Source organism: Charadrius vociferus, unplaced genomic scaffold (assembly GCF_000708025.1).
Source record: "Charadrius vociferus isolate BGI_N301 unplaced genomic scaffold, ASM70802v2 scaffold161, whole genome shotgun sequence".
Classification (NCBI taxonomy): domain Eukaryota; kingdom Metazoa; phylum Chordata; class Aves; order Charadriiformes; family Charadriidae; genus Charadrius; species Charadrius vociferus.
This window is the reverse complement of record NW_009646928.1, coordinates 3616631-3638600: the sequence shown is the minus strand read 5'-3', so window position 1 is coordinate 3638600 and position 21970 is coordinate 3616631. Positions and strand designations below refer to the sequence as shown.

Genomic DNA, 21970 nt, shown 5'->3' with positions numbered 1-21970 from the left:
GAATGCAAATGTTGGGAGGGCACAAGTAAGACAGAGACAGGCATTTGCGGGGTGTAACAGAGCCAGCCAGAAAGATGAGTTGGCTGGAGTGGGGCAGTGGGAAGAGATTGGTAACTGGTTAGTGTAAAAGGCTGAAACATGGAATTTGAAGTGAGGTAGCGCTGGATAGGGTTAGAAGGTTGGGGCGTAGAGAGTGGGGTAGTCAGGTCAGAGAACTTACTCCGTTCGCTAAAGTAGAGACAGTGCACAGGCTGGAATGGACAAGAATACTCCTGAGTGCTTGTCTATGCATTATTTTGATGTATTAATGGTTTCTATAACCAGACTATATGATTATGGTTCTAGAAATTTGGGTGGAAACCTGCAGCTATCTGACCTAGTTGGTTTCTGTATTACCTTTATTTATCCTGCTATTTTTATTTACTTGAAAATAAATTTTTCACTAAATTCTCTCTTGATACGTCCAAGACCTACACTGTACTTGAAAATTAAGCATGAAAAAAATACAAATAGATTTAATACTTTTTTTAAATTTACATACTTTACAAAGTAAAATTAATTTTTTATTACAAGCGGTCAGTTAATGGTTTATTTTTCAACATCCCTTGTAATAGTTCAGTAAAGGAGAGAAACAGTCAAGGGTTAGCATGTAAAATGGTCTTTTAGAAAATGACAGACTGAATGACTGCTTTAGATAAAACACAGATATATCTTGGACACCTACTCATTATTGTGGTACTCAGTAGTGCCAGATTTATGTACAGGAGAAGCGTGAGAATCAATAAGTCAAGTAACTTTTCGTGTAGAAAACGGTAAAGTCATTCCTTTCCCCCTATAAAGGATGTGACATTTTCAAGGATCTGTTGTGGGCACTCTAAATTTTCAGTTAAGATCTGGGGCTAACGTAATGATGAAAATAAATGTTCCCAGTTCTTTGTTGTTCTGAGTGACTATTTTCTTCTCCTCAAATCCATAATGGCATTGGGGACCCATGAAGTTTATTCACGGACAGTATGATAACTGAAATGACTAATCTCATAGACTGACAGTGCTGCAATGTTTACTTTCTTTTTTGATTGTTTTGTTTTTCTTTTTCTCCCCCAAGAACAATTTTGTATTAGTGAAGATCAAGCAGACTGTGAGCATTCAGTGATCCCCCTTTTTGGTTACTTTGGTTACATATAATGACAAACTTGGCATCGCTTAGGTAATGGGTTGTCACCATAGAAACTGAAATACCGAGCTGGAAGAGAGCTTGAGCTGCTTGCAGTATTTTTTCAATTGCAGTGTCATACTCCCATAGGCCATCATGGAAAATTACTGAGCTGTACTGAATCTGTCAGTTTGTTTATGTCTTCTTATTAAAGGCCTTTATTTACAGTCACTCTGCTTTTAGTCAAGGCATATATTGAGAAATTCGCAGTGAGAAATAAGTAAAAACAGGTTTAATGAATGCCCTGGTATGATCCTCAGAATAATGAATCTTAGGATTGTTGTAAATAGAAGTTATTTTGAGAAATGGTGGCTGTACAATGTGACAGATAAATGGGCAGAGATATTTGGGGTTTTAAGATGCCTTTAAGAAAACAAGTTAGAAGCTTTGACTTATAAATAGACCACCTCAGGAGAGCAGGTTACAGTATATTAACTGCTTTGGGCCTGTACATGCCTGTTCCTGTGCCAGGATAGTAATCATCAGGCAGTGCTGGAGACTAAAGAGCAACCCATCAGCATATCAGATGCCAAGTGATGTTTTTAAATCCCTTGTTAGTTATCTGAATCATCTCTGAGCAGGGGAAAAAAATTCATTGTAAATGCTGATGCACAGAGTTTGTAGCTCTGATAGAACTTGCCTAGCTGCACTGGGGAGGTGCTGCGGAAAGCCCTCATCCATGGGGGACGCAGGTCTTTGCACGTGCCATGTGTTGAACAGCTGTGGGGGGAGTTCTGTTTGGTTTTCCCTCTTGAACTCTCCCATTTCCTCTATTTGTATACACTTCTCTAAGTAAAGGTCCTTTCTTGGTACCTCAGGAAGAAGAAAATCAATGTCTAGTTTCTTTATATTTCTCATCCATCAATATTCCTCTACCTGGTGCAGCACATATATATAGGAAGTTATAGAATAGCTTATCAAATAGCCTTGGACAGATCACTAATACAGTTGAAATAGAAGGATAGATAAGAATGAGTCTCTAAGGTATTCCTTTTGTAAATTCAGAGCTGTGTTAAACGATGAGCAAAAAGTTAGTGAAGTCAGCTTGGCTCCAGGGAGATAAGGGTCTTCAATCTGGAAGCAATCCCCATCTTCTTTAAGTCCAGGTATAAAAGCTGTTGGTGAGCAGTATCTAGTGTGGAGGTGGGGGAGAAGGAACCAGTATGAGGAGCCTTTAGCTGGAAAATAAATTATTCATAATTGTTTCCCTTGGCATCAAGCTTGGTATCAAAAGTGAATGAGATATGATGATGATGATATTATTATTTAATAACTTGTAAAAATTGGTTGCTCACAAGAGTACTTGTTTTTGTACAGTGGTTGACATTTCACTCTGTTATTCTACAGACAAATAACTTTCAAGAGTAAGGTCTTGGGTTCTTTTTCTTGTGATGCCATGTTGTAATATGTTAAAGGATCCTTTGGTCTTCTGAAGGGTTTTTTAGGACAGGATTTTATTCCTTTCTTTCAGAATTAAAAAGAAATAACTCTTATTTCTTAAAAAACTCTACTTCTAAAGCATGAGATTCCTTTTCTAGGCTTGAAAATGAATCCTTTATTTAGAGAAAACTTGAACTTTGAATGATGTTGTTGAAGGTGGTGACTGTAATTAGCCTGACGCTATAAACTAATTTTTTTCCCTCCATTATATATACTCTTTTTTTTTTTTTCTCTTCCCCTTTCTCCTTTCACTCAGACGACAGAAGGCCAGAGAAAGGCAACAGAAATTGTTGGCTGAATTTGCCTCAAGGCAGAAAAGCTTCATGGAAACTGCCATGGATGTTGGTAAGTTTTTGTGTGGTTGACTGCTTGCTATTTTTTAAAAAATTAATTTTTAAATTTTATTTCCATGTTAATATTAAGGTTTTTACTCAAACAGTTTAAAAAAAACACAACATAACAAACCCCAAACAAAAAAACCTCGCCTCAGATTCCACTTGTTCATTAAATGCTTCTTAAGAGGCTTATAGTTGTGTTTTCTAGGACAGATAATACTGAATACATAATTGCTAAAGAATAGATTAAATTATCTTGAAAATACTCAAAAGAGAACGTATTAGCTGTAGGCCATAATTTTATTCCTATTTTTTCTTAATTTTCAGTGGAGGAAATGATTAAATGTGTGTGATGTGTTTAAAATATTTACCTTTTAATATAAAAATGTTCCAAAGTTTTTTTGGTTTGTTTTTTTTTTTAAAGATTGCAGTTTCTTTAATCTGTAATAATGAAGTTTAGGATTATGTCTTCATAGAACCTCAAATTTTGATAAGATAAAATTTTTGCATTTTAAACTTATGTGTGGAATTAAGGAAAGTGTACTTTTTTGGTCATCTCAGTTGTTACAAACGATAACATTGTATTCTGTTTCAAGTACAGGCTTTACAGCAGAATCAGCTTATGTTTTCCTTGAGAATAAGTTCTTTCAAGTTCTGTTGTGTAGAAGCACATAATCTTGATTAATTTGCTTGTGTTTAACTGAGGAATAGAAAATATTTTAATCATCTGGATTACTTCATTGAAAATTAACACTTTTGAAAGATAAGAAAACGCAGGAATGTTTGGGTTTTTTTTTCTTTTTTTCCCCTCTTTGAATCAAATATCATCTGCTACGGAGTTTTGATTTGAGTTTAAGCACTGGTTAGAAATATTTTGACAACTGTTTTTGCTGAAAATGTCTGGGTTTGAAAATTGTTAAATTCCCTTCAGTTCCTGGGTTGCTGAGAAGATTTATTCCTTCATATTTATGAAGGTCTTAGATATAGCAATCTTTGAAATTTCTTTAGCAAATTAACAATTATATATATGGTGTTATGTTTGGAGAGTGTGCAATAAAACATCAAGTTCACTGATGGAAAATGAGTTTAAGTCATGCTTATTAAATAGGCAGCTATTTCTTTTTAATCTATTTTTTGAAGTAAGGAAGAAGGGAAGAAGAATCATGCAGTTCTACTTAATAAAAATGAAGTTCTTTTACAGTCGTGGCTAATTGAAAGCAAGTGGGAAACTTTGATTCTGCAGTAACCTATATTTTGAATTCTTGATATTGCAACTTTAAAGTTGATGGTTTTGTATATGAAATCACGTGTGTATATATATTTACCTGTCATAGCTGTATTTGCTTATATACATACGTATGCATAAATACTTCCATGCTTGAGTTTCACAAGCTATGTTTAAGGTAACTGCTTTGATTTGTGGGTGAAGCATACTAGTTAGATCAATAAATTACACAGCATTTACTTGTGTGGAGGACTGGGAACACTTGGCTTGTACTTAACTATGTCTGTCAAATATTAGAAAGAACTCTTAATTTCTGTAACAGATAGACCTGGGCCTTTCTGCTTGTGATTGTGCGTTAAAAAGTTCTTGGGCATGCAACATTTAAATTGTTTGTTTCTTAATATTTAAACAATGAATAGCCTCCGATATCTCAACATAAAATGTAGTGTTTGTTGTCAATTATACCAGGTCATGCACAGCAGTAGATAGAATCAACTTAATGGAGTACACTTTCATAAAGTTGTTTTGCATGAAGACATTTCTTGGCAACAACTTAAAAGAATTATGTTAGCTGAATAATTGCTTTGCTTTGCTTTTCCACTAACTTTTTTCAGTGCCTCCCAGGTTGCCATACTGTTTTCTGAGTTTGTGATGAAAATTCACTGAATTTGTACTATAGTCCAGTATTAACTAGCTTTTGTGTTCTGATTGGCATTAAAATAGCTTGCAGAAAGGAAGTACGCCATTATAGTGTGTAGGATTTATTTAAAGACCTAGATTAATGATTTGCTAGGAATATTTTCTTCAGTTTGCTCTAATTTGTTTGTTTGTTTGTTTGTTTTTAAACTGATGTAATTTGTTCAGCTGTGAATGCAGTCTCTATATGTTACAGCAAATTATTGAAGAAGTTGCAGAAACTGTTGTTACTCTAATTTTGAAACACAAGACGTTAAGAATTTTGAAACTACTCTTTCTGGAGTGATTCAATTTAAAACTACTACTATAAGTATTTAATTGTCTGACCATATAATAATAGTATTTAATAGTCTTACTTATTCAGGAATTGTATCATAACTGTGCTGAAATATTACATTTGAAAAACAAAAAAATCCTCTTGTACTAAAATTAGTCAGTTAAAATTAGTTCCTTTCTCAGACATTCAAACTCTATTACCTGTTACTTTTATTATTTTATTGAAATTTAGCAGTAGGTTTATTTCATAATTTTGATTGATTGTTGTAACAGTAATAACACTGTCAGAACGCAGGGGTGGTGAGGCCTCAGCTCCCTGCCTTTGTCACTGATTCAGATGATGTCATTTGGGGAAATTGTTGTTATCATCACCAGTTTTTAAAACTTCTCTGTCTATGAAATGTGGATGTGATTCAGTGGTAACATGTGACAACTGGTGTAATTGTGGGTATAGCACTTCTAAATTTTCATTATAGCTTTCATAGAATGGCTTAGGTTGGAAGGGACCTTAAAGATCATCTCGTTCCAACCCCCCTGCCATGGGCAGGGACACCTCCCACTACACCAGGTTGCTCAAAGCCCCATCCAGCCTGGCCTTAAATACCTGAAGGGATGCGGCATCCACAACTTCTCTGGGTGACCTGTTCCAGAGTCTCAGCACCCTCACAGTAACGAATTTCTTCCTAATATCTAAAATAAGTCTACCCTCTTTCAGTTTAAAACTGTTACTCTCAGTGTAGAAGACTGAAAATAGTCTGAAAATAAATGTGCCTAGAAATGATAGGAATAATGGAAAATAGCCAAAGCTTAAAGATTATTTTATTAAAACCTCTTAAACTTAGTATTTTCCACAGTGTTTATTAAAGTGTACAGAGCCCCTGTTAATCCTCTGAGGCATTCCTCTTCTTTGACTGTTGGGATGCTGCTGTGAAATATGGCTTAAAAGGAAGTTACCCATGTTCATTTCTCAATACTAAATGTGTCTCATTTTACCAGCAAAAATTATTTATTTGAACTGGAATTTACAAATTCATCTGAGAATTCAAGGTTGGCATTTTCTTGCATATAACCACTGTAGAAAAAATTCTGATTATTTATCCCTTTCCATTTGTGCCCCCTGTTACTTTCTATTTATATTCTGTGACATCTGCAGAACTGCATTGCTGTTTGAGCCTGCCTGGAAGTAATTAAGTGAAATTTAGAAACAGTTATGTTAATGAACTAGGATGGAACAGAATCCACTGTGCTGCCTTTAGCTGTTTGACTGCAGGACAAACGTAAAAAGTAGAAAAATGTCAAGAAACATCGTTCTAAGAGCAGCAGATAGAGCTCTTGAAATATCTCAGGAGAGCGTGATTCAAAAACGTGTTGTCATGTAGTTACATACGGTGTCAACTCTGTAGGCATTCTGGTCTCCTAGTAAGAGCTACTTCTACATCTTTGCTTTGAGAGCATTTATCACAGTGTGAGGCTATGGTTTATCTCTCATGATGTGGGACTCCATGCAAGAGATTTTTGAAAGTTCACTGCCTTTCAGGCTTGGCTTCAACAAAAAGAACAGAAATAAATCCCTCTGTTCCAGTTTAATAGTAGCCTTTAACAAATTACAGTGATATTTGTAATGATCTGTCTACGTAAGTTTTACAAACATGAAATATTATGATCCATTCGAGGCAAGCTGCTGAACTACTTAAGCAAAAATATCTTACTGAAAATTTGTAAATTGGTTAATTTGTAAATTATAAATATTAAGGTGTCTTGTGTTCCTTCAGCAGTTTTGCTGGCTTTGAAATGCCCAATACGATTTTTTTTCTTAATTTTTTTCTTTTTAATTTACTGCCTCATGACAAGTATGCGGTATGATTTTTGTGTTTCTTTCCGATGTGAGTCTCAGCAGGATGTCATTTTGTCCTTCAAGCGAATGTTCCTTAGCTAGAGTTAAAAAGAAGTGCAGAGTTTTAATGCAAGGTGACATACATTTCCTAACGCTCAATCTTCTGAACCCAGATAGAAAAATAAATTAGGTACTGCTCTCTTGAGAATATATATGCTGGGTCAGGGCAAAGCACATTAGCATGCTAAATGGTTGCTTTGATGCTGAGGGGCCACTGACACACAATGTGTACAGCAGGCAAAATGTTGACTACAGTCAACAGATTGTAAACTATATTTACTGTGTTTACAGGGCCCTTTCAGTTCTGGGGTTTTATTGGGTAGGGGAAAGAAGGGGAGTGATTCTTTAACTCGAGAGTACAAATGAAATAAAATTCAGGCAGCAATGCATTTTGCAATAACTGTGCTAGATTTTAGCAGACTGATGAGTATTTGCTATGAGGTAGAAATGCTAGGATTTTGTAACTTTGGGTCTCTAACTCCTATTGGTACAAACCAAACAGAGCTAAATAATTAACTGTTTCTAAAAAGCCATGGGAATGATAATGTTTGGTACTACCCTGGATTTCTGTCAGAGTTTAAATGTTTTCATCCTCCTTCAGTGTTTTTCTCTTTGTTGTTAATGAGGTTCATATTTATCCAAATTTCTGAAATAATTCACAGGGATAATGTCCCAGAACCCAGTGTAAGTGGGTGGGGTGTGTTACAACATTAGACAAACCCCATGAGAGAAACTCGGTGAATTGATACCAATACCATGTGTCTTACCTTGTATTTCCCATTTGCTCCTTCCTCACACACATTGACATCATCAGGACAAGTCTCTGTGAAATCAGTTAGGTTAAATCTTTGGAGAGTCAGAGTTTTAAACTAAGCATCTTTGGTTGTATTCCAAAGAATGCTTGACATAAAATACATTTGCTGTCTTGTATGACTGCTACCTGGCTAGTAAAGTCATGCTTCAGCCTAGCAACTAAAGCCACCTTGACCTTCTTGCTCCTCTGTTGTTGCTACCTACTTTCTGAATCTCCAGTGAAGCAACGAGATGGCTTCTTTTGGGTCCAGTGGTTTTCACACAGAACAAAACTGCAGGCTCCTACAACACCCGTTTGAAAGATTGGGGAATAATATGCCTCAAGATCAGTATCTTGGCAAATGGCTGGCTGTCCTGGTTGCGGCAGGGATGGGGTTAATCTCCCCAGGAGCCGGCAGGGGGCGGCTATTCTCTCCCAGGTGCCCCATGCCCGGGCTATGAGAGGCGCTGCCGGGGCGAGGAGAGCAGTCGCCACTCGGGGGTGGGCTGCGGCGGCGCGGGTCCGGTCGGTGCGCTTCGCGGCGGTACTGTAATCGCGTTTTCATCTTTCCTTTTGCTGTTCTGTTAAATTGCATTATTTTGCTGTTCTGTTAAATTGCATTCTTTTAACCCACGAGTTTTGCCCTGACGATTTCTTTTTTCCACGACTGTGGGAGTTGCGCGAGCGGCTGCCTGGTTCTTCGGTGCTGGCTGAGGCCAAACCACGGCACTGGCAAAGGATTCCTTTGGTACTCTATAAGGCAACATTGTTCTGAGACACAATGCACTAGTGCTGTTTTCATGGAAATATCTTCCAAGTGTCAGCAAAATAATGTTGGGGGGTTGTGCACCAGTGGAATCAAAATGAGGAGATGTAGATTATTCTTCACCTTTTAGTTGCAACTGATGTAGCTTTGTTCATGTGATGGCTCTTGGTGGTGATTTGGGTGGGCTTTTTAGCCAGAATAGAAGAAACTTTACGTTATATGACAGTCAAGGTTTAACTATAAAGATTTTTCATCAATATAAAAGGATGTTTAATAAAGTAATCACTTTTATTAAGCTGTCTTTATAATTGCATTCTGGGAGCTAGGAAATGTTAGCTTGTGCTTTAAAAATAAGTAAGAACCTATATTTTCTAAATAAAATGAATAAAATAGCATTACAACTCCAGTAATTTTAAATAAATACTTCACAAGTTGCCATGGGAAACAAAACAATTCTGTACTTTGGTTTATATGAATGGAGAAAAAAGACTGGGGGGGAAGCTGTGGAGCTACCAGTTTCTGGGCATTTTAAGCTTCTGTATTGCAGTACAATGCAGTTTAGTTTTATTTTTCTCCATGTGAAATCAGAAATCTCTAATGGAAAGAGAAGTAGAATGGAGATGTAACAATTACTTTATACTCAGAAGTATCAATGTATTAATGAAATATTTTAGAACAAGGTTTGCAGGAAAGAGTCTGTCATGTTTTCAATAGTTTTTTGAGTTGAAACATGTTTGTCCTGGTCCTTGATAGTGTAGGTAGATCAGGTAGCTGGTGAGGCAGGGTCTGTGGCTTCCACAGGAGCTCCATAGAGGCAATACTCAGGAAGGCAAGAAAGACAAGATTGAGACCGTTGCTATATGCATAGCTTGCTTTTTTTTTTTCCCCCAGACTGCCACTGATACATTTTTTGCCCCAGTAAATACGCTGCCAAAATGTACCTTTTCAAACAAACCATAGCCCAAGTCTTATCTTCCAAAGAAGCTAACAACTGTTTTAAGCCAGTAATCAAGGTTTATCATAGTCTATTAAAAAATAATTGGGGATTTTGTTTGTTTGGGTTATTTTGGTGTGCTTAATTATTTGTGATTTTAAATCCTTGTCAATTTCTCTTACCCGTGGATTTTTTGTAAATTGACTTTGTTTTCTTTCACTAGCTCTGGGGGAAATTATTTTATTAGGCAGTCTTCCTCAATGATGCTAGAAGTTTAGTTCCCTTGAAATTTTATTGTTTGCCGAAGTAGCCTAGCACTAGATCTAAGTAGTTGTGAAGGAAACATGCATTTGATCATGGAGTTCTAAAATTAAATTAGCCTGATTTTTATGTGCCTGTTGCACATAGGCAATAGAAGTATAGAGTGCATACTGAATTGTTTGAAACACCTTTTAAATGCTAAGATCTGTGGGTTTTTGCCTTCAGGTTTAAAATATGCAATTCATGCTGAATGAATGCTATCTTGTAAATTAAATGACTGATTTGAGGACTTCCATTGAGTTGTTCAAAATCAGATTGGCACGCTATATTCTCTTACTACTTGTCTTAAAAAATATTGAATGGCTGCATACTTTATGTTGTGTTGACTACTTTAGAAAAAGATAAATGAGAAGGCTGGAACTCTCTAGTCATTCTTGTGTCGTGTACCTAGTACGCAGGTATATGTGAGTGTGTGTTACACAATTATGAGGTGATGTTAAATATAAAAAAATAGCTTTAGTGTTTATTTCCTCTCTTCTGTGTTACAGTTCCTTCATAGCTTTTCTGGACGTTTGGACTTAAAAAATAAAAAGCATTTGCAGTTGATGCATTCTGCTTTTTCTGTCATTGTACATCTGACTGCCACTAGATGGTGATAGACGTGTGTATAATATTAAGAGCTGCATGTCAATGAAGATCGGAGCTCATTTTCATATGACCCTCAATAACTGACTGGAAAATCAATAGTTAGTAAAACAATGTAATTTTGATTCTGGCCTGTGAGTAAGAGCATCAGATGGAGCTTTTCATAGCAAAGGATGCTGCCTGGCATCCAATGTGCTTCTCGTTCTAGCAGCAGGCCTCCTGTGCTGCACTTTTAGTGGTTTTTCAGGACAGAGAAGCTCTCCTAAAAGCAGTTCTGCATGAGCACTGTTGTTGCACTCAAGGGTTTTGGGTTCTCTATCCAGCACCTTGGCTTATTTAATCAAGGAGATAAAGGGCATGGTTGAAGGCAGGGGGGAAGTGTTTTCCTTTGGAAAAATTATCTTTTAGGAAAGAAACAAAGCACACTTATAGTCTAGGTCAAGAGGCTGACAGTATGTGTTCCTGAGCAGTCAGGAGAGGATCATTTAGTCTTAAGGTGCTTTTCTTTCAAGCCAATAAAGAATTCTTACCTTTGGTTGTAACATAACATAAAATTGTTTCTATTTTGGTTAGCCTCCTGCCCTGAAACCACCACCACCAGCTGTTACATGAACAAAGCTTCATCAAGTGCAGTTGTGTCAATACTTTGAAGCTGGTCCCTAGCCTTGAACATTTCTCTCTGTGCACCTAGGAAATAATAATGTGGACCATTAGAAAACCAGATCTCTGATAAGTCTTGTATACAGTAAATGTTAAACTAAACATCTGCTGCATAGTTATGAGCGTATCTGGTTTCAGTAGAGATTCATATTCATTGCCCTTCAGCTCTCTATGTTCAGAGTTTTCAATGTAGTATCTAATGAAAAAAAAGTTAGATCTCTGTTTCGTAGAAGTCTTAAAGCGATCAAGCTTAATACAAAACTTGACCTAAACATTTAATTCCACTGAATATGGGAAAACTTGTACTTCATTGTGTAAGTGTCTTTCTGTTTGAAGCAGCAATGTTCGTTTCAAATAACTGCCAATGTTTTAGTTGTAGATAAACTAGAGAAATTATTTTGGAGTTTTTTTGTCACTACCTCAGTGCACATGCAGTTGGATTTCTTTCTCTCTGTTTAATATCAATTTTCTTATCCTTTTATAGAATCACCAGATGCCGATATCGCCATGGAGGTAGCTACATCAGAACAGCATGTTTCTGAGGCAATATATGATTGTGTTATTTGTGGACAAAGTGGTCCTTCTACTGAAGACAGACCTACAGGGCTAGTTGTACTATTACAAGCATCGTCAGGTATGAATGGGTGACTTCCTGGACAAGCAGTGTTTCTGCAGCTTTTAGTACGTGTGCGTAAATCTTGTTGCGTCTCATGGAGCCTAGAAAGACAGTGTCCTCTTTTTGTGTGGATGATCTTCCATAAGGCACATGTGTAGGTCTAAAGTTACTGAGACAATTTTTAAATGTTTGGAAACTTTAGGAAAAGAGCGAACAGTTTCATTTCCTCCTAGTTCCTGTTAACTTTTGCTAAACCCAGCAATGTATAATAGACCTGCAGGAAAATGGCTATTGAAATAAAAAGAAAATACAGTAGCCATCAGTTTGTCTATATGTATGTATGTGTGTTTGTGTACGTATATATTTTATGTACAAGTGCAAAAGCACAGCTTTCATTGTTCAATTTCTTTAATATTTTTTTTTTTACTGTTTAACATCAACAAAGCACATTGTAGTTACAAACCAGAATTTCCTGATTGTTCTTTTGATTGTTTAGCATATTGTTATCCATTGCATTATTTATTGCTGCTTTTCTTCATATAGTGTTGGGACAATGCCGCAATAGCACTGAGCCAAAGAAACTACCAACTACTGAAGAGGAGCAAATATACCCTTGGGACACCTGTGCAGCACTGCATGATGTGAGGCTTACAACTTTACAGCGATACTTTAAAGATGTAAGTATTTCATATGAACAGTGCTACCACTTAAGAAAAATTTGTGTAAAAAGGTGAATTAAACTTAGTCCTCCTAGTTTCATTTCTACATTTAGTGAACGCTTTGTCATGTTGGAGTAGTTAGGAAGTGTTTACATTTGATAGAGTCCTAATTTTTAAGTAGCATCTGACTTCCCCCTAGTTATCTTTCTGGCATAGGCATCTAGTATATCTACGGGCTGTATAGTCATTAAATATCCATGCAGATGCTCTCTAGCAGAAGATATTTCACAATTAAGTGTGACCACACAATTGAGATTTGGTTTTGCTGTCCTGGGTATTACTTTCAAAACAGCGGTTTTCTTGTGGCCATTCAGAGAACCTGATCAAGGAATTGCTCTTAATCATTTAAAAGTATTTTTGGTAGCACAAAGTGAGTGGAAAGGGTTGTCTTAATCTGTAACAGTTTTCTGAGCCACTACAGAGAAGGGGAGGATGACTCTTCACAACATTACTGAAGTTCAGTTTTACGTTAATTGGTATGTTGTTGTCTGTTTTGCAGTTCTGGTAGATGTTCCAAGCAGAGCTTTGCATTGCTTCACAAAGCCTCGTTACAGCTTTTCATATTTAATTTTGAGAGTCAATTTTTGTTGCTTAACAGAGCGTGTTCAGTTGTAGACCTCTGTGAAGTCCTGCCTGTGACTTTCCTTGCTAGTGTATAAAACAGCCATGTAAGATAATATGTAACTGTTCTTACCGCCCCCCCCCCCCGATTTCTTAGAAGAATATGTAACCTAAATTAGCTCCTATAGACTAGTCCCAGGTGACGTACCAGCTCTTAGGCAGATGTAGCTAAATAATCAGCTTTTAGAAGCTTAAATATTGTCTTTAAAGAGGAAAAACTATGGCAATTTTTACTGTGACGTGATTGCTAGCTTTCTCTGAATCTGTCATCCACAGATAACTGAAATTTGCCAACTGCAACCGAGGTTGCTTATGTAGAGTAGATTAATTTAGAGTAAATTCCATAATTGTTTTGATATAGTTTTAAAAATTGGGTAATGTGTTCAGAGAGGCACCTTCTACCGAAGCAAATATATCCTTTTTTTGCTAGAAAGTAAAACTTGTAAAGATGTAAGGAGGAAATTATTTCTGAACAAAAGATTTTTTTAGTTCAAAAAGAATCTGTGGACCAGCTTTTCTCTTTTGACATTGATGATGTTTGCTTATTATTTCAAATAGTTAATAAATATTTTTTCCTACTGAAGTGGTAAAAAACATTAAAGCAGTACCGTAGCTTTACTTTTACACTTTTGCATACTACAAATGGGGGGAGTTTCAAGCAAAATGTTACTCAAAAACTTGATCTCACTGAAGTGTGTATTTCCCTTTCTGTGTGGTAACACTACCAAGAGATTAGTCTAAAAAACAGTGCAATGCAATCAGCAAGTGCCTCCTGCTTTCAAAAATTCCAGTCCTGATTCAAACATTAGTTGAATTAGCTATTTTTGCTTTTAAGTTTCCAGGTCACTACTGTGCTAAAAAAAATGTTTCTGCATGAAAGAACTAATCCTTAAATTTCTTTTGGCATAAAAATGGAAACATCTGCTAGTGTCTTGAGCGTCTTGTTCAGCTGAGCTAAACAGTAAGAAGTCCTTTTGTTTGTCAACTGTGTCCTTCTTAGCAAGCGCCCTTCCTCTAACAACAGATTTCAGGAGGGAAAAGAATAATTTCACTTAGATGTGAAAATTTTAAGTTATGAAGCATGATCTAGCTTATTCTATTAGAAGAGAAAAGATATATATACAAAACCTACATGCTATATACAGATTGGGCAAAACAGGCCAATTCTTTCCATAGAGATTCCTTTTGCGCTTTCTTAGGTGAAATTTGATGTTTGTCAGTCAGGGAGTTCTTGCCAGTTAAAGGAATAATCTCTGAAAGTGATTATTTTTAATATGGAGAGGTATGACTAAGGATTAGGAGATACAATTTCATATACTAGATCGACAGGACTATTTTCCAAATCACATAGTACTCCGTAACTAATAACTTCATATAGGTGTGCTCTGTCCCACTCCTGTGGTTTGCTTTGGCATCTCCTTTATTTCTGAACTCAACAGTATTAGGGTAAAGCCTTTCTGCAAAGACTTGAGGTTGGTTTTTGATCTTTTGCAACTGCTACTAAATAGCCTCGTCAAACACATGCAACAAATAATACTTCTCCTGAATGAAGAAGCATTTGTCCTGTGGGGCTTATCCAGGTGTATCATGTGACCGTACTAATATTGCAGTCTACTAAATCACGCAGGAATCAGCAGGAGAAAAAGAAAGTTTTTCTTGTTCTGTGGCCTGAGAGGGCCACAGCACATCATGAATGTCAGGTTGAGGCAAGGTAAATAGGAGCATGTCTTGTAGCTAGAATTTGTATTTTTGTTTTGATTTCCTGCTCATATGCTGGGGGGGAGAGGGGCGGGAAGCGATGCTAGGACATCCTTAGGAAGAGCAGCTATCAGAGTTGGTTATTCATAGTACCCTCATTTTAACAACATACATTAAGACCATTTTAGAGTGAGTCTACACTAAAAATTGTTTTCCAATTTTGGTAGCCATAAATCTCTTTCTTTTCTTTAAATGAATAACCAGAGTGTACTTTTCAATCTGTGAATGAAATTATTTCTTTGAGAAATGGAGATTTAATAATTAGAGTGACTATAGCTAGGTATTCTGCAAGAGACTTTTCTAGAATTCCTTATCATAAGTTTGCCAGTGGTGACTCTTCTTTCAGTTCGTTATTTTCTGAGAACTACTGGTGAGGTAACTTCATTTTTGACATGTGTGCAGTCTTTGAATAAGGCCAATGTTTCCAAAGCAGTCCTAGTATAAAACTCAATTCACTAAGCAAGAATTTGTTCTCTTTTCCTTTTATGATATGTTATATAGAATATTATTCAACAACTCATTAAAAACCCTTAGCGTTTACACTGAATTTTAGTAACAGATTGGGGTTTAACTTTATAACTTTGTTATTTTGGTTATGTACAAAACTGAAGGAAATGTATTGGAGCAGTATACTGCCCTTGTACATGGGATAACTTATACTATTGGAACAGATGGTAGATTTAGAGCTGGCGTCATGCTATAATAAAGAGGTTCTTTAAAGAAGTCATTATCTTAAGTGACAAGAACTGCAGAACTTTCACTTAAGTGTTATGGCAGCCACGTAAGTTAGCATAAGTAAATACTGTGGTGCCGGACTTGGGAGTGCTACATTAGCTGTTGGACTCGATGACCTTAAAGGTCTTTTCCAACCTACATGATTCTATGATTCTACAAAATATATTTCCACAGCATATGTCTTTTAGTTAGATAGTATGCGCGCGCACACACACACACATATATATTTTTTTTAAACTTAAAATAAGTTGTGGTAAATGCCTTTATGACTATATATATTGTTATTCTTTTTTCTTGCTGTTTTTGCTTTGTTTTAGAGTTCCTGCCTGCAAGCAGTGTCAATAGGCTGGGAAGGAGGTGTTTATGTACAAACTTGTGGTCATACTTTACACATAGATTGTCACAAATCTTACATGGAATCTTTACGGGTAAGTAAAACTAAAGATCATCTGTTTTATTTGGATCGGAACTTAGTGAAATCAATTGGATTTATGCTGTTCTTTTCAGAGAAAGATTTGGTTTACGTGAATGGACAACATGTTTTATTATGTTTCAAGAACTGTAGACACTAAATCTCTTATTACATCTTGACATTATTAACAAAAGTACTTTCTTTTCAGTTATTCTGATATATCAAAAAAAATACTTGACTAAATTAACCATGTTAAAAAATTAAATTACTGGGGTTTGGCTTTTTTTTTTTGTGGTGTGCGTATTCAGGTAAAGCATTTCTTACACTTTTCATTTCTGTTTGATGTTTAAAGTGTGTTAGAAATTACAGAGAAATTGAAGAAAAAATGAGGGGAATTTTACAAATATAAACTTGTGCTTTTGGTTAATTCTTAATATGAAAATTCAGATACAAAAAGTTAGATTTTTATCTCCAGTTATGCACGGTATATGTTATGTATATACATGCAGTTTAGAGAAATGAGTTAGAGCAATTTAACTCTTGTGAATTATGCTTTCTTTTTTTTTTTCTCCTTTGAAAATACTGTTGGGAAATTACTGCTATATATGGTTTTAAACTACATTTTGTTAGTCAAGCCTCAGAAATAGTTCGCTAGAAAAGACATCCATTTATTTTCACGTGGTCTCAGTAAACAGGGTAGTATTCCATTGGTGTTGCTGGCCTTATTCACTCTCCTCAACCTCTTGCAGCCCAATTGCAGATCCTCTCAGCAGCACCATAGAATGTTATCGCAAGCTCAGCAGTGGTAGAAGTCATCAGATTTTAAGCAATCATTTCTTTCTGTATTATTTAACGTTACAAAATAAAGACTAAATGATGACTTCTTGTTGCATACGAAAATGCTTTTTTTATTCAAGATTACTTTATGTGGTATTTCTTTAGTTTTATTTTTTCATAGGGTCTGTTGATTTGTTTCTGTTTCGAGAAAAACGATGAGCAGTGCTTTGTATTTTTAGTATCTGCATTGGTCATACTGTGAAATTTACCACTAGAGAAATGGGAAGCTGTACCACCTTTATTGGATTCCATGGTGAATTGTTCTTTTCCATATGACTGTAAAGATGCTTTCAGGGGTAACTGTGTCATCAAGATAATTAATTAAAATCTGGGCTTTCATGGTAGAATCTCATTTTGCAGATTTTTGAAAAAGTAATCTTTGCATCATGTAGGCACTGAACCACCTTTTCTGGTGGATTGTCACTTGAACTCAAAATAACATGTTATTTCATCTCATTGTATTTTGAAGATTTCTAGATTATTTAAGTGAACTTTTGATCCTAGCATGTATTACTACTACCTAGATAAGTGCATAATAATTTTGACTATTCCTGGCATTCTTAATACTGAAATAATTTACATGGCCTTGTGTTTATCTGGAGAAAACATTTATTTTTACATAATACAATCTGAGTTCAACATCCAGAAACGTGTGTAAAAGTAGGCTCACCAGAATACCTCAGCATTCTGGGCTGATTGCTTGAAGTTTAAATTACAGTCAGTATTAACTTCGCAGTTCTCTTCTCCCAGGAGTGGGAAACCATTGAGGCAATTCATAAAGGTGAAGCAAGGTTGCTTGCCAATAACAGGAGTACTCGGGAGATGTCCCCACTTCCCAAACACGTACTTCTGTGCCCATTTTTTGATCCTTCATGATAAAGAAGAAATAATCAGGGTTTTTGTCATGCTACCCTCCAATGACTACTTGATTTTTTTTTTCCAGCCTGTAATGCTTCTGTGAAAGATCTTCAAATATTTTTTATGACTGAAAATCAAATTGCCTTTCTATAAATTAAAAGATCTTATCAAAGGAGTCTCAAACTTTAGGAGAATTGCTAGAAAGAGACAACACGCGAAATGTTCAAAATACCTCATTGAAGTATGTCTAGTTTATTATGGGGATATTGCTGACTATGAAGAGTACTTAAAAATTAGGAAAATTAGTTGAGTTGGAGAATTGTAAGACAGTATGTAGTAGTTAAGACCTTTTTCACTAAAATAAGGAGCTATTCCAATTGTTCTTTCTTTACAGTTTTTGGTTTTAGACTTAGTCCTTTAGCTATACACCTGAAATATCAAACTAAAAATTATAGTCTTTTGCAGATTCAGCTACATCTTCTTTATTTTCTTTTAGAATGACCAGGTCCTCCAGGGTTTTTCGGTGGACAAAGGAGAATTTACCTGTCCCCTCTGTAGGCAATTTGCTAACAGTGTTCTTCCTTGTTATCCTGGAAACAACGTGGAAAGAAGCCTTTGGCAAAGTCATAGTAACAAGTGTATGCAAGACCTTGTACAAGAGGTGGAAGATCTTCAAGAACAGCTGGGAACTTTCCCAGTAAGCATCAGTGTAAGGCAGAAAGATCCTTGTTAATTTGCCTCTACCTTTCAGTTTTTACATTATGCATTTGTGACCTCTTAGAAACTCGACCACCTGGGAAACTTCATTTTCTTCTGATATGGAAGATAGCATGCTATTGCTTTTTTTTTTTTTTTTTTTAATACCAAGAAATTTTAAATATTTACAGCACTTATTGCATTACCTACTAAAGCGATTTAAAAAATGTGACAAAATGTGATTACTATAATTTTTTTAGGGAGTGCTTTTTCACTTTTCTTCATAATAATTGACATAGAATTGAGTCATGTAATACAAAATTCATTTATAATTTCGTTACAGCATAAAAACGCCAATATCCTTGTAACTGCAATTTAAAGAATGTCTAGTTAGAACATTTTAAGGTATGGATTATTTGTTTTACAGAAAGAGCAGTTTGTAGATGCTCATGTATTACAAAGCTCTATGAGGTCTTTCTGAATGATAGAATTAATTCTATTACAATTTGTTTGCTTTCGAGTCTTGATGAAGATACTTTGTGTTATTTTCATATACTTGTGTGATGGAAATATACTTTAAAATAATGCAAGCAGTGAGATTTTTGAACTTAGGAGACAAAACAGGGATGTTTTCTTAGAACAAATCAGAACAACTTTCAGAATATTGTAACACTCCTGTGAGACAGAATATTGACTTTTAATGCGTATTTTTTCATAACCCGCTAATGTGTTTTTATAAATGTGAAAGTGCTACGCTTTGCGATCAGCTATTGCATTTCTTCAGGTAAAATTAACTAATATTCTTTTGTGTCTTTGTTCATAGTCTGAAACCAATCTCAGTAAAGAAATGGAATCCGTAATGAAAGATATAAAAAGTACCACACAGAAGAGGTATACAGATTATAGTAAGAGTCCTGGATCACCTGACAATGATTTTCTGTTTATGTATTCGGTAGCCAGGTGGGTATGTTTTTATTTTTATATTTGTTTTTTTGTTTCTCGCTAATGGTATTACGCACCAGATAGTTTTCTTCTTTTAAAAAAAAATAAAATAAAAATTATCCGTCCTCTCCAAAAAGTACTTTTTGAGTACTTAGTACATGAAGGTTACATTTTGTGATTTTCATATGCAGGCATATGCAAGATGGAGACATGTGCCTCTCAGTTCATTTTTAGTATATGCAGCAGTGGCACATTTTGGAGAACATTTTGTCTTCTGCTTATTTAGTTTTATTCTTCATTCAAGGTTTTGCTTCCGTATATCAAAATCTGATGTTGAATTTCTTTTCCCAAAGTGTCAAATCTGTTTTACTACTATTTAGCAGAGTGAGATTACTTCTATATCACTGCCATATTGGTGGGTTTTAAATCACAGGGTGTTTTTCATTAGTTTTATTTACTTAAACGGGGATCACAGAAGGAGCCTTATCTACATCAGCAACCAGGAATTTCTCTTCATGTGAATAAAACTACTAAAAAAAGTGTCAAAACTACCAGCATTTTCTCTGTGACGTTTGATTCCAGTTTTATGGCTGTCAGTGTCATGGACACCATTTCCAAGAAAATCAAACAGTCCCTCCTTCCATCTATACCATTAATGTTAAGATTCAATGAATAGTTGATCTGTTCTGATTTACTGTAATGCGGGGGTTTTTCAGAAGAAGTTGAAATACTCATTAAGCAAACAATTTTCTAAACTCTGACTTACTGATGCCTGCAGGGAAGGTGCTGACTGCAGAGAAAGTGCAAGTATAACAGTCATATCATCCAGTAGCATTTTTTACTGCAGTTTCATAAACTCACGTTGCTGAGTGTCTTCAGTATACAAGCAGTGCAAATATTCAAGACTTGGCTCAACAGCAATCTCAATAATCAAATCTAAGGCTCAGCTTCTGACAGAAGGTTGGACCATCTGATCTTCAGAATTCTCTTCCAACCTAGATTATTGTATAATTCTATTAAAAGAAATATTATTTATTCTTTAACAATATCTTAACTGTGCCTTCATTAAGAAGAGCCATTAAATTTTATACATAGCAACTTAAAACATTACTCTGTATTACTTTAAGTCATCTATGCTATACGAGGATAAATAATGTTGAGATTTTTAGCAATGAGGGTTTTGGTCAGTACAAGTTAATATCCTTCCAAAAATACAGAGGACTCAAAATGAATGTTTCCCATATGATTACAAGTGTGATTACTTGTAACCATAACTTGACGTGCCATGTAAGGTACAAAAATGTTGTTATGATATATTTCTGGGTCTAATGTTATATAATTTTAAAAATGCTAGTTAAACACATTTTAAATATATCTATATTCTGTGATTTATTTTTTTTTAATATTAACACCCTAAGCCCAAGATTTCTGTTTTCATTCCAAGAGGTAAAAATACCCCAAACCAGAACAGCTTTTCATTGCTGCTTGCAATGCTGGAGAGAGAAATCATGGTTGACCATTAAGATTAGGATATGCCACCTGTACTCACTGTGACCTCATCTTGTTAGATTAGGCTGGTGTCAGCAATTTTCCATTTATCCATGGCTGAAGAATTTCAGGCGTTGGACCCAGCCTTCCCTACTGTTACCATAACTCGTAAGATCACTTATGAAGGTGCCTGGCAGATCAGCTACAAAATGGTTAATTTCTCTTGCCTTTCAATTCAGCAGTGCAGATTCACCAGCTTCTACTACTTGATAATTGCACAAGGACTATAGGTTAAAAAACCCTAAACTTTTAAAAAGACATTTTAATATAACCTTACAGTTTGTATTTTTAGAAATAAATACAGGAACTGTTCATCTCCCAGACTGAAAGAGTTTTGTTTGTACGATTTTTAGTATGTTTTATTTAATTTTAAGTATCCAAACAATGGACTATCCACAGTTTACATTACAGACTGAAGTAACTTGCTTTCTGGAAGTTATTCCTGTCATTCAGTCTGTTTCTTTCTTATTTCCATCCTTTTTTTTTTTTGAGGTAATGATATCCTTGTGTTCCTTTCCAGCCAATTACCTTTGAGAATTTCTCGTTTCATGTATTCTGAAACATTTCATTGTTTTTGGTCAGACCTTCTACAGCTGTTACTCATTTCTTCTTGGTATTTAGTCTAACCTACAGATAAAGTGGTCAAGATGATAAGTAGCCCCTGTTTAAATAGGCATTTGAAGGCATTGATATTTTTACTGACTCCATCTATTTGCAAGTGAATTAAACGCTCTTAATTTTCTTAAGTCTTGTTCCATTTTCAATCAGAAAATGGCATCATCTGCTGTTGTCTTAAAAGACGTTAGTTTACAGCTGAAGGCCAGCTTTGAAGTGGATTTCTGCACGCTGGAATGGGAATACTACTGGCTGAACAAGACCTTGCCACTTGCCCCAGCTTATCCTTTCTGCTTCAGGAAAACGGGAACTTCCTTTTCTTACCTCACTTTTGCTTACCCAGACAGATGTCACTGCTGGCAGAGAAAAGAAATTACAAGCCAACTCTCTACCACCTAGTGGGAGAGCTATCCCCTGTCTGTTTTCCTAGCAAAAGAGGCACTTGAGGTCTTGGTATCCTGATTTGCATGCACAG

General features: G+C 35.6%; 1 protein-coding gene across 1 annotated transcript in view; it reads left to right on the top strand.

Annotated features, from left to right (window-relative positions):
• The window catches only part of UBR3 (ubiquitin protein ligase E3 component n-recognin 3 (putative)), a 101547-nt gene that overhangs the window by 42881 nt on the left and 36696 nt on the right, over positions 1-21970 (top strand). The window contains exons 24-29 of the mRNA XM_009894565.1: positions 2910-2998; positions 11623-11772; positions 12298-12431; positions 15905-16015; positions 18191-18403; positions 19214-19350. Of these exons, the coding sequence (XP_009892867.1) occupies positions 2910-2998; positions 11623-11772; positions 12298-12431; positions 15905-16015; positions 18191-18403; positions 19214-19350 (834 nt within the window). The remainder of the gene's footprint in view (positions 1-2909; positions 2999-11622; positions 11773-12297; positions 12432-15904; positions 16016-18190; positions 18404-19213; positions 19351-21970) is intronic.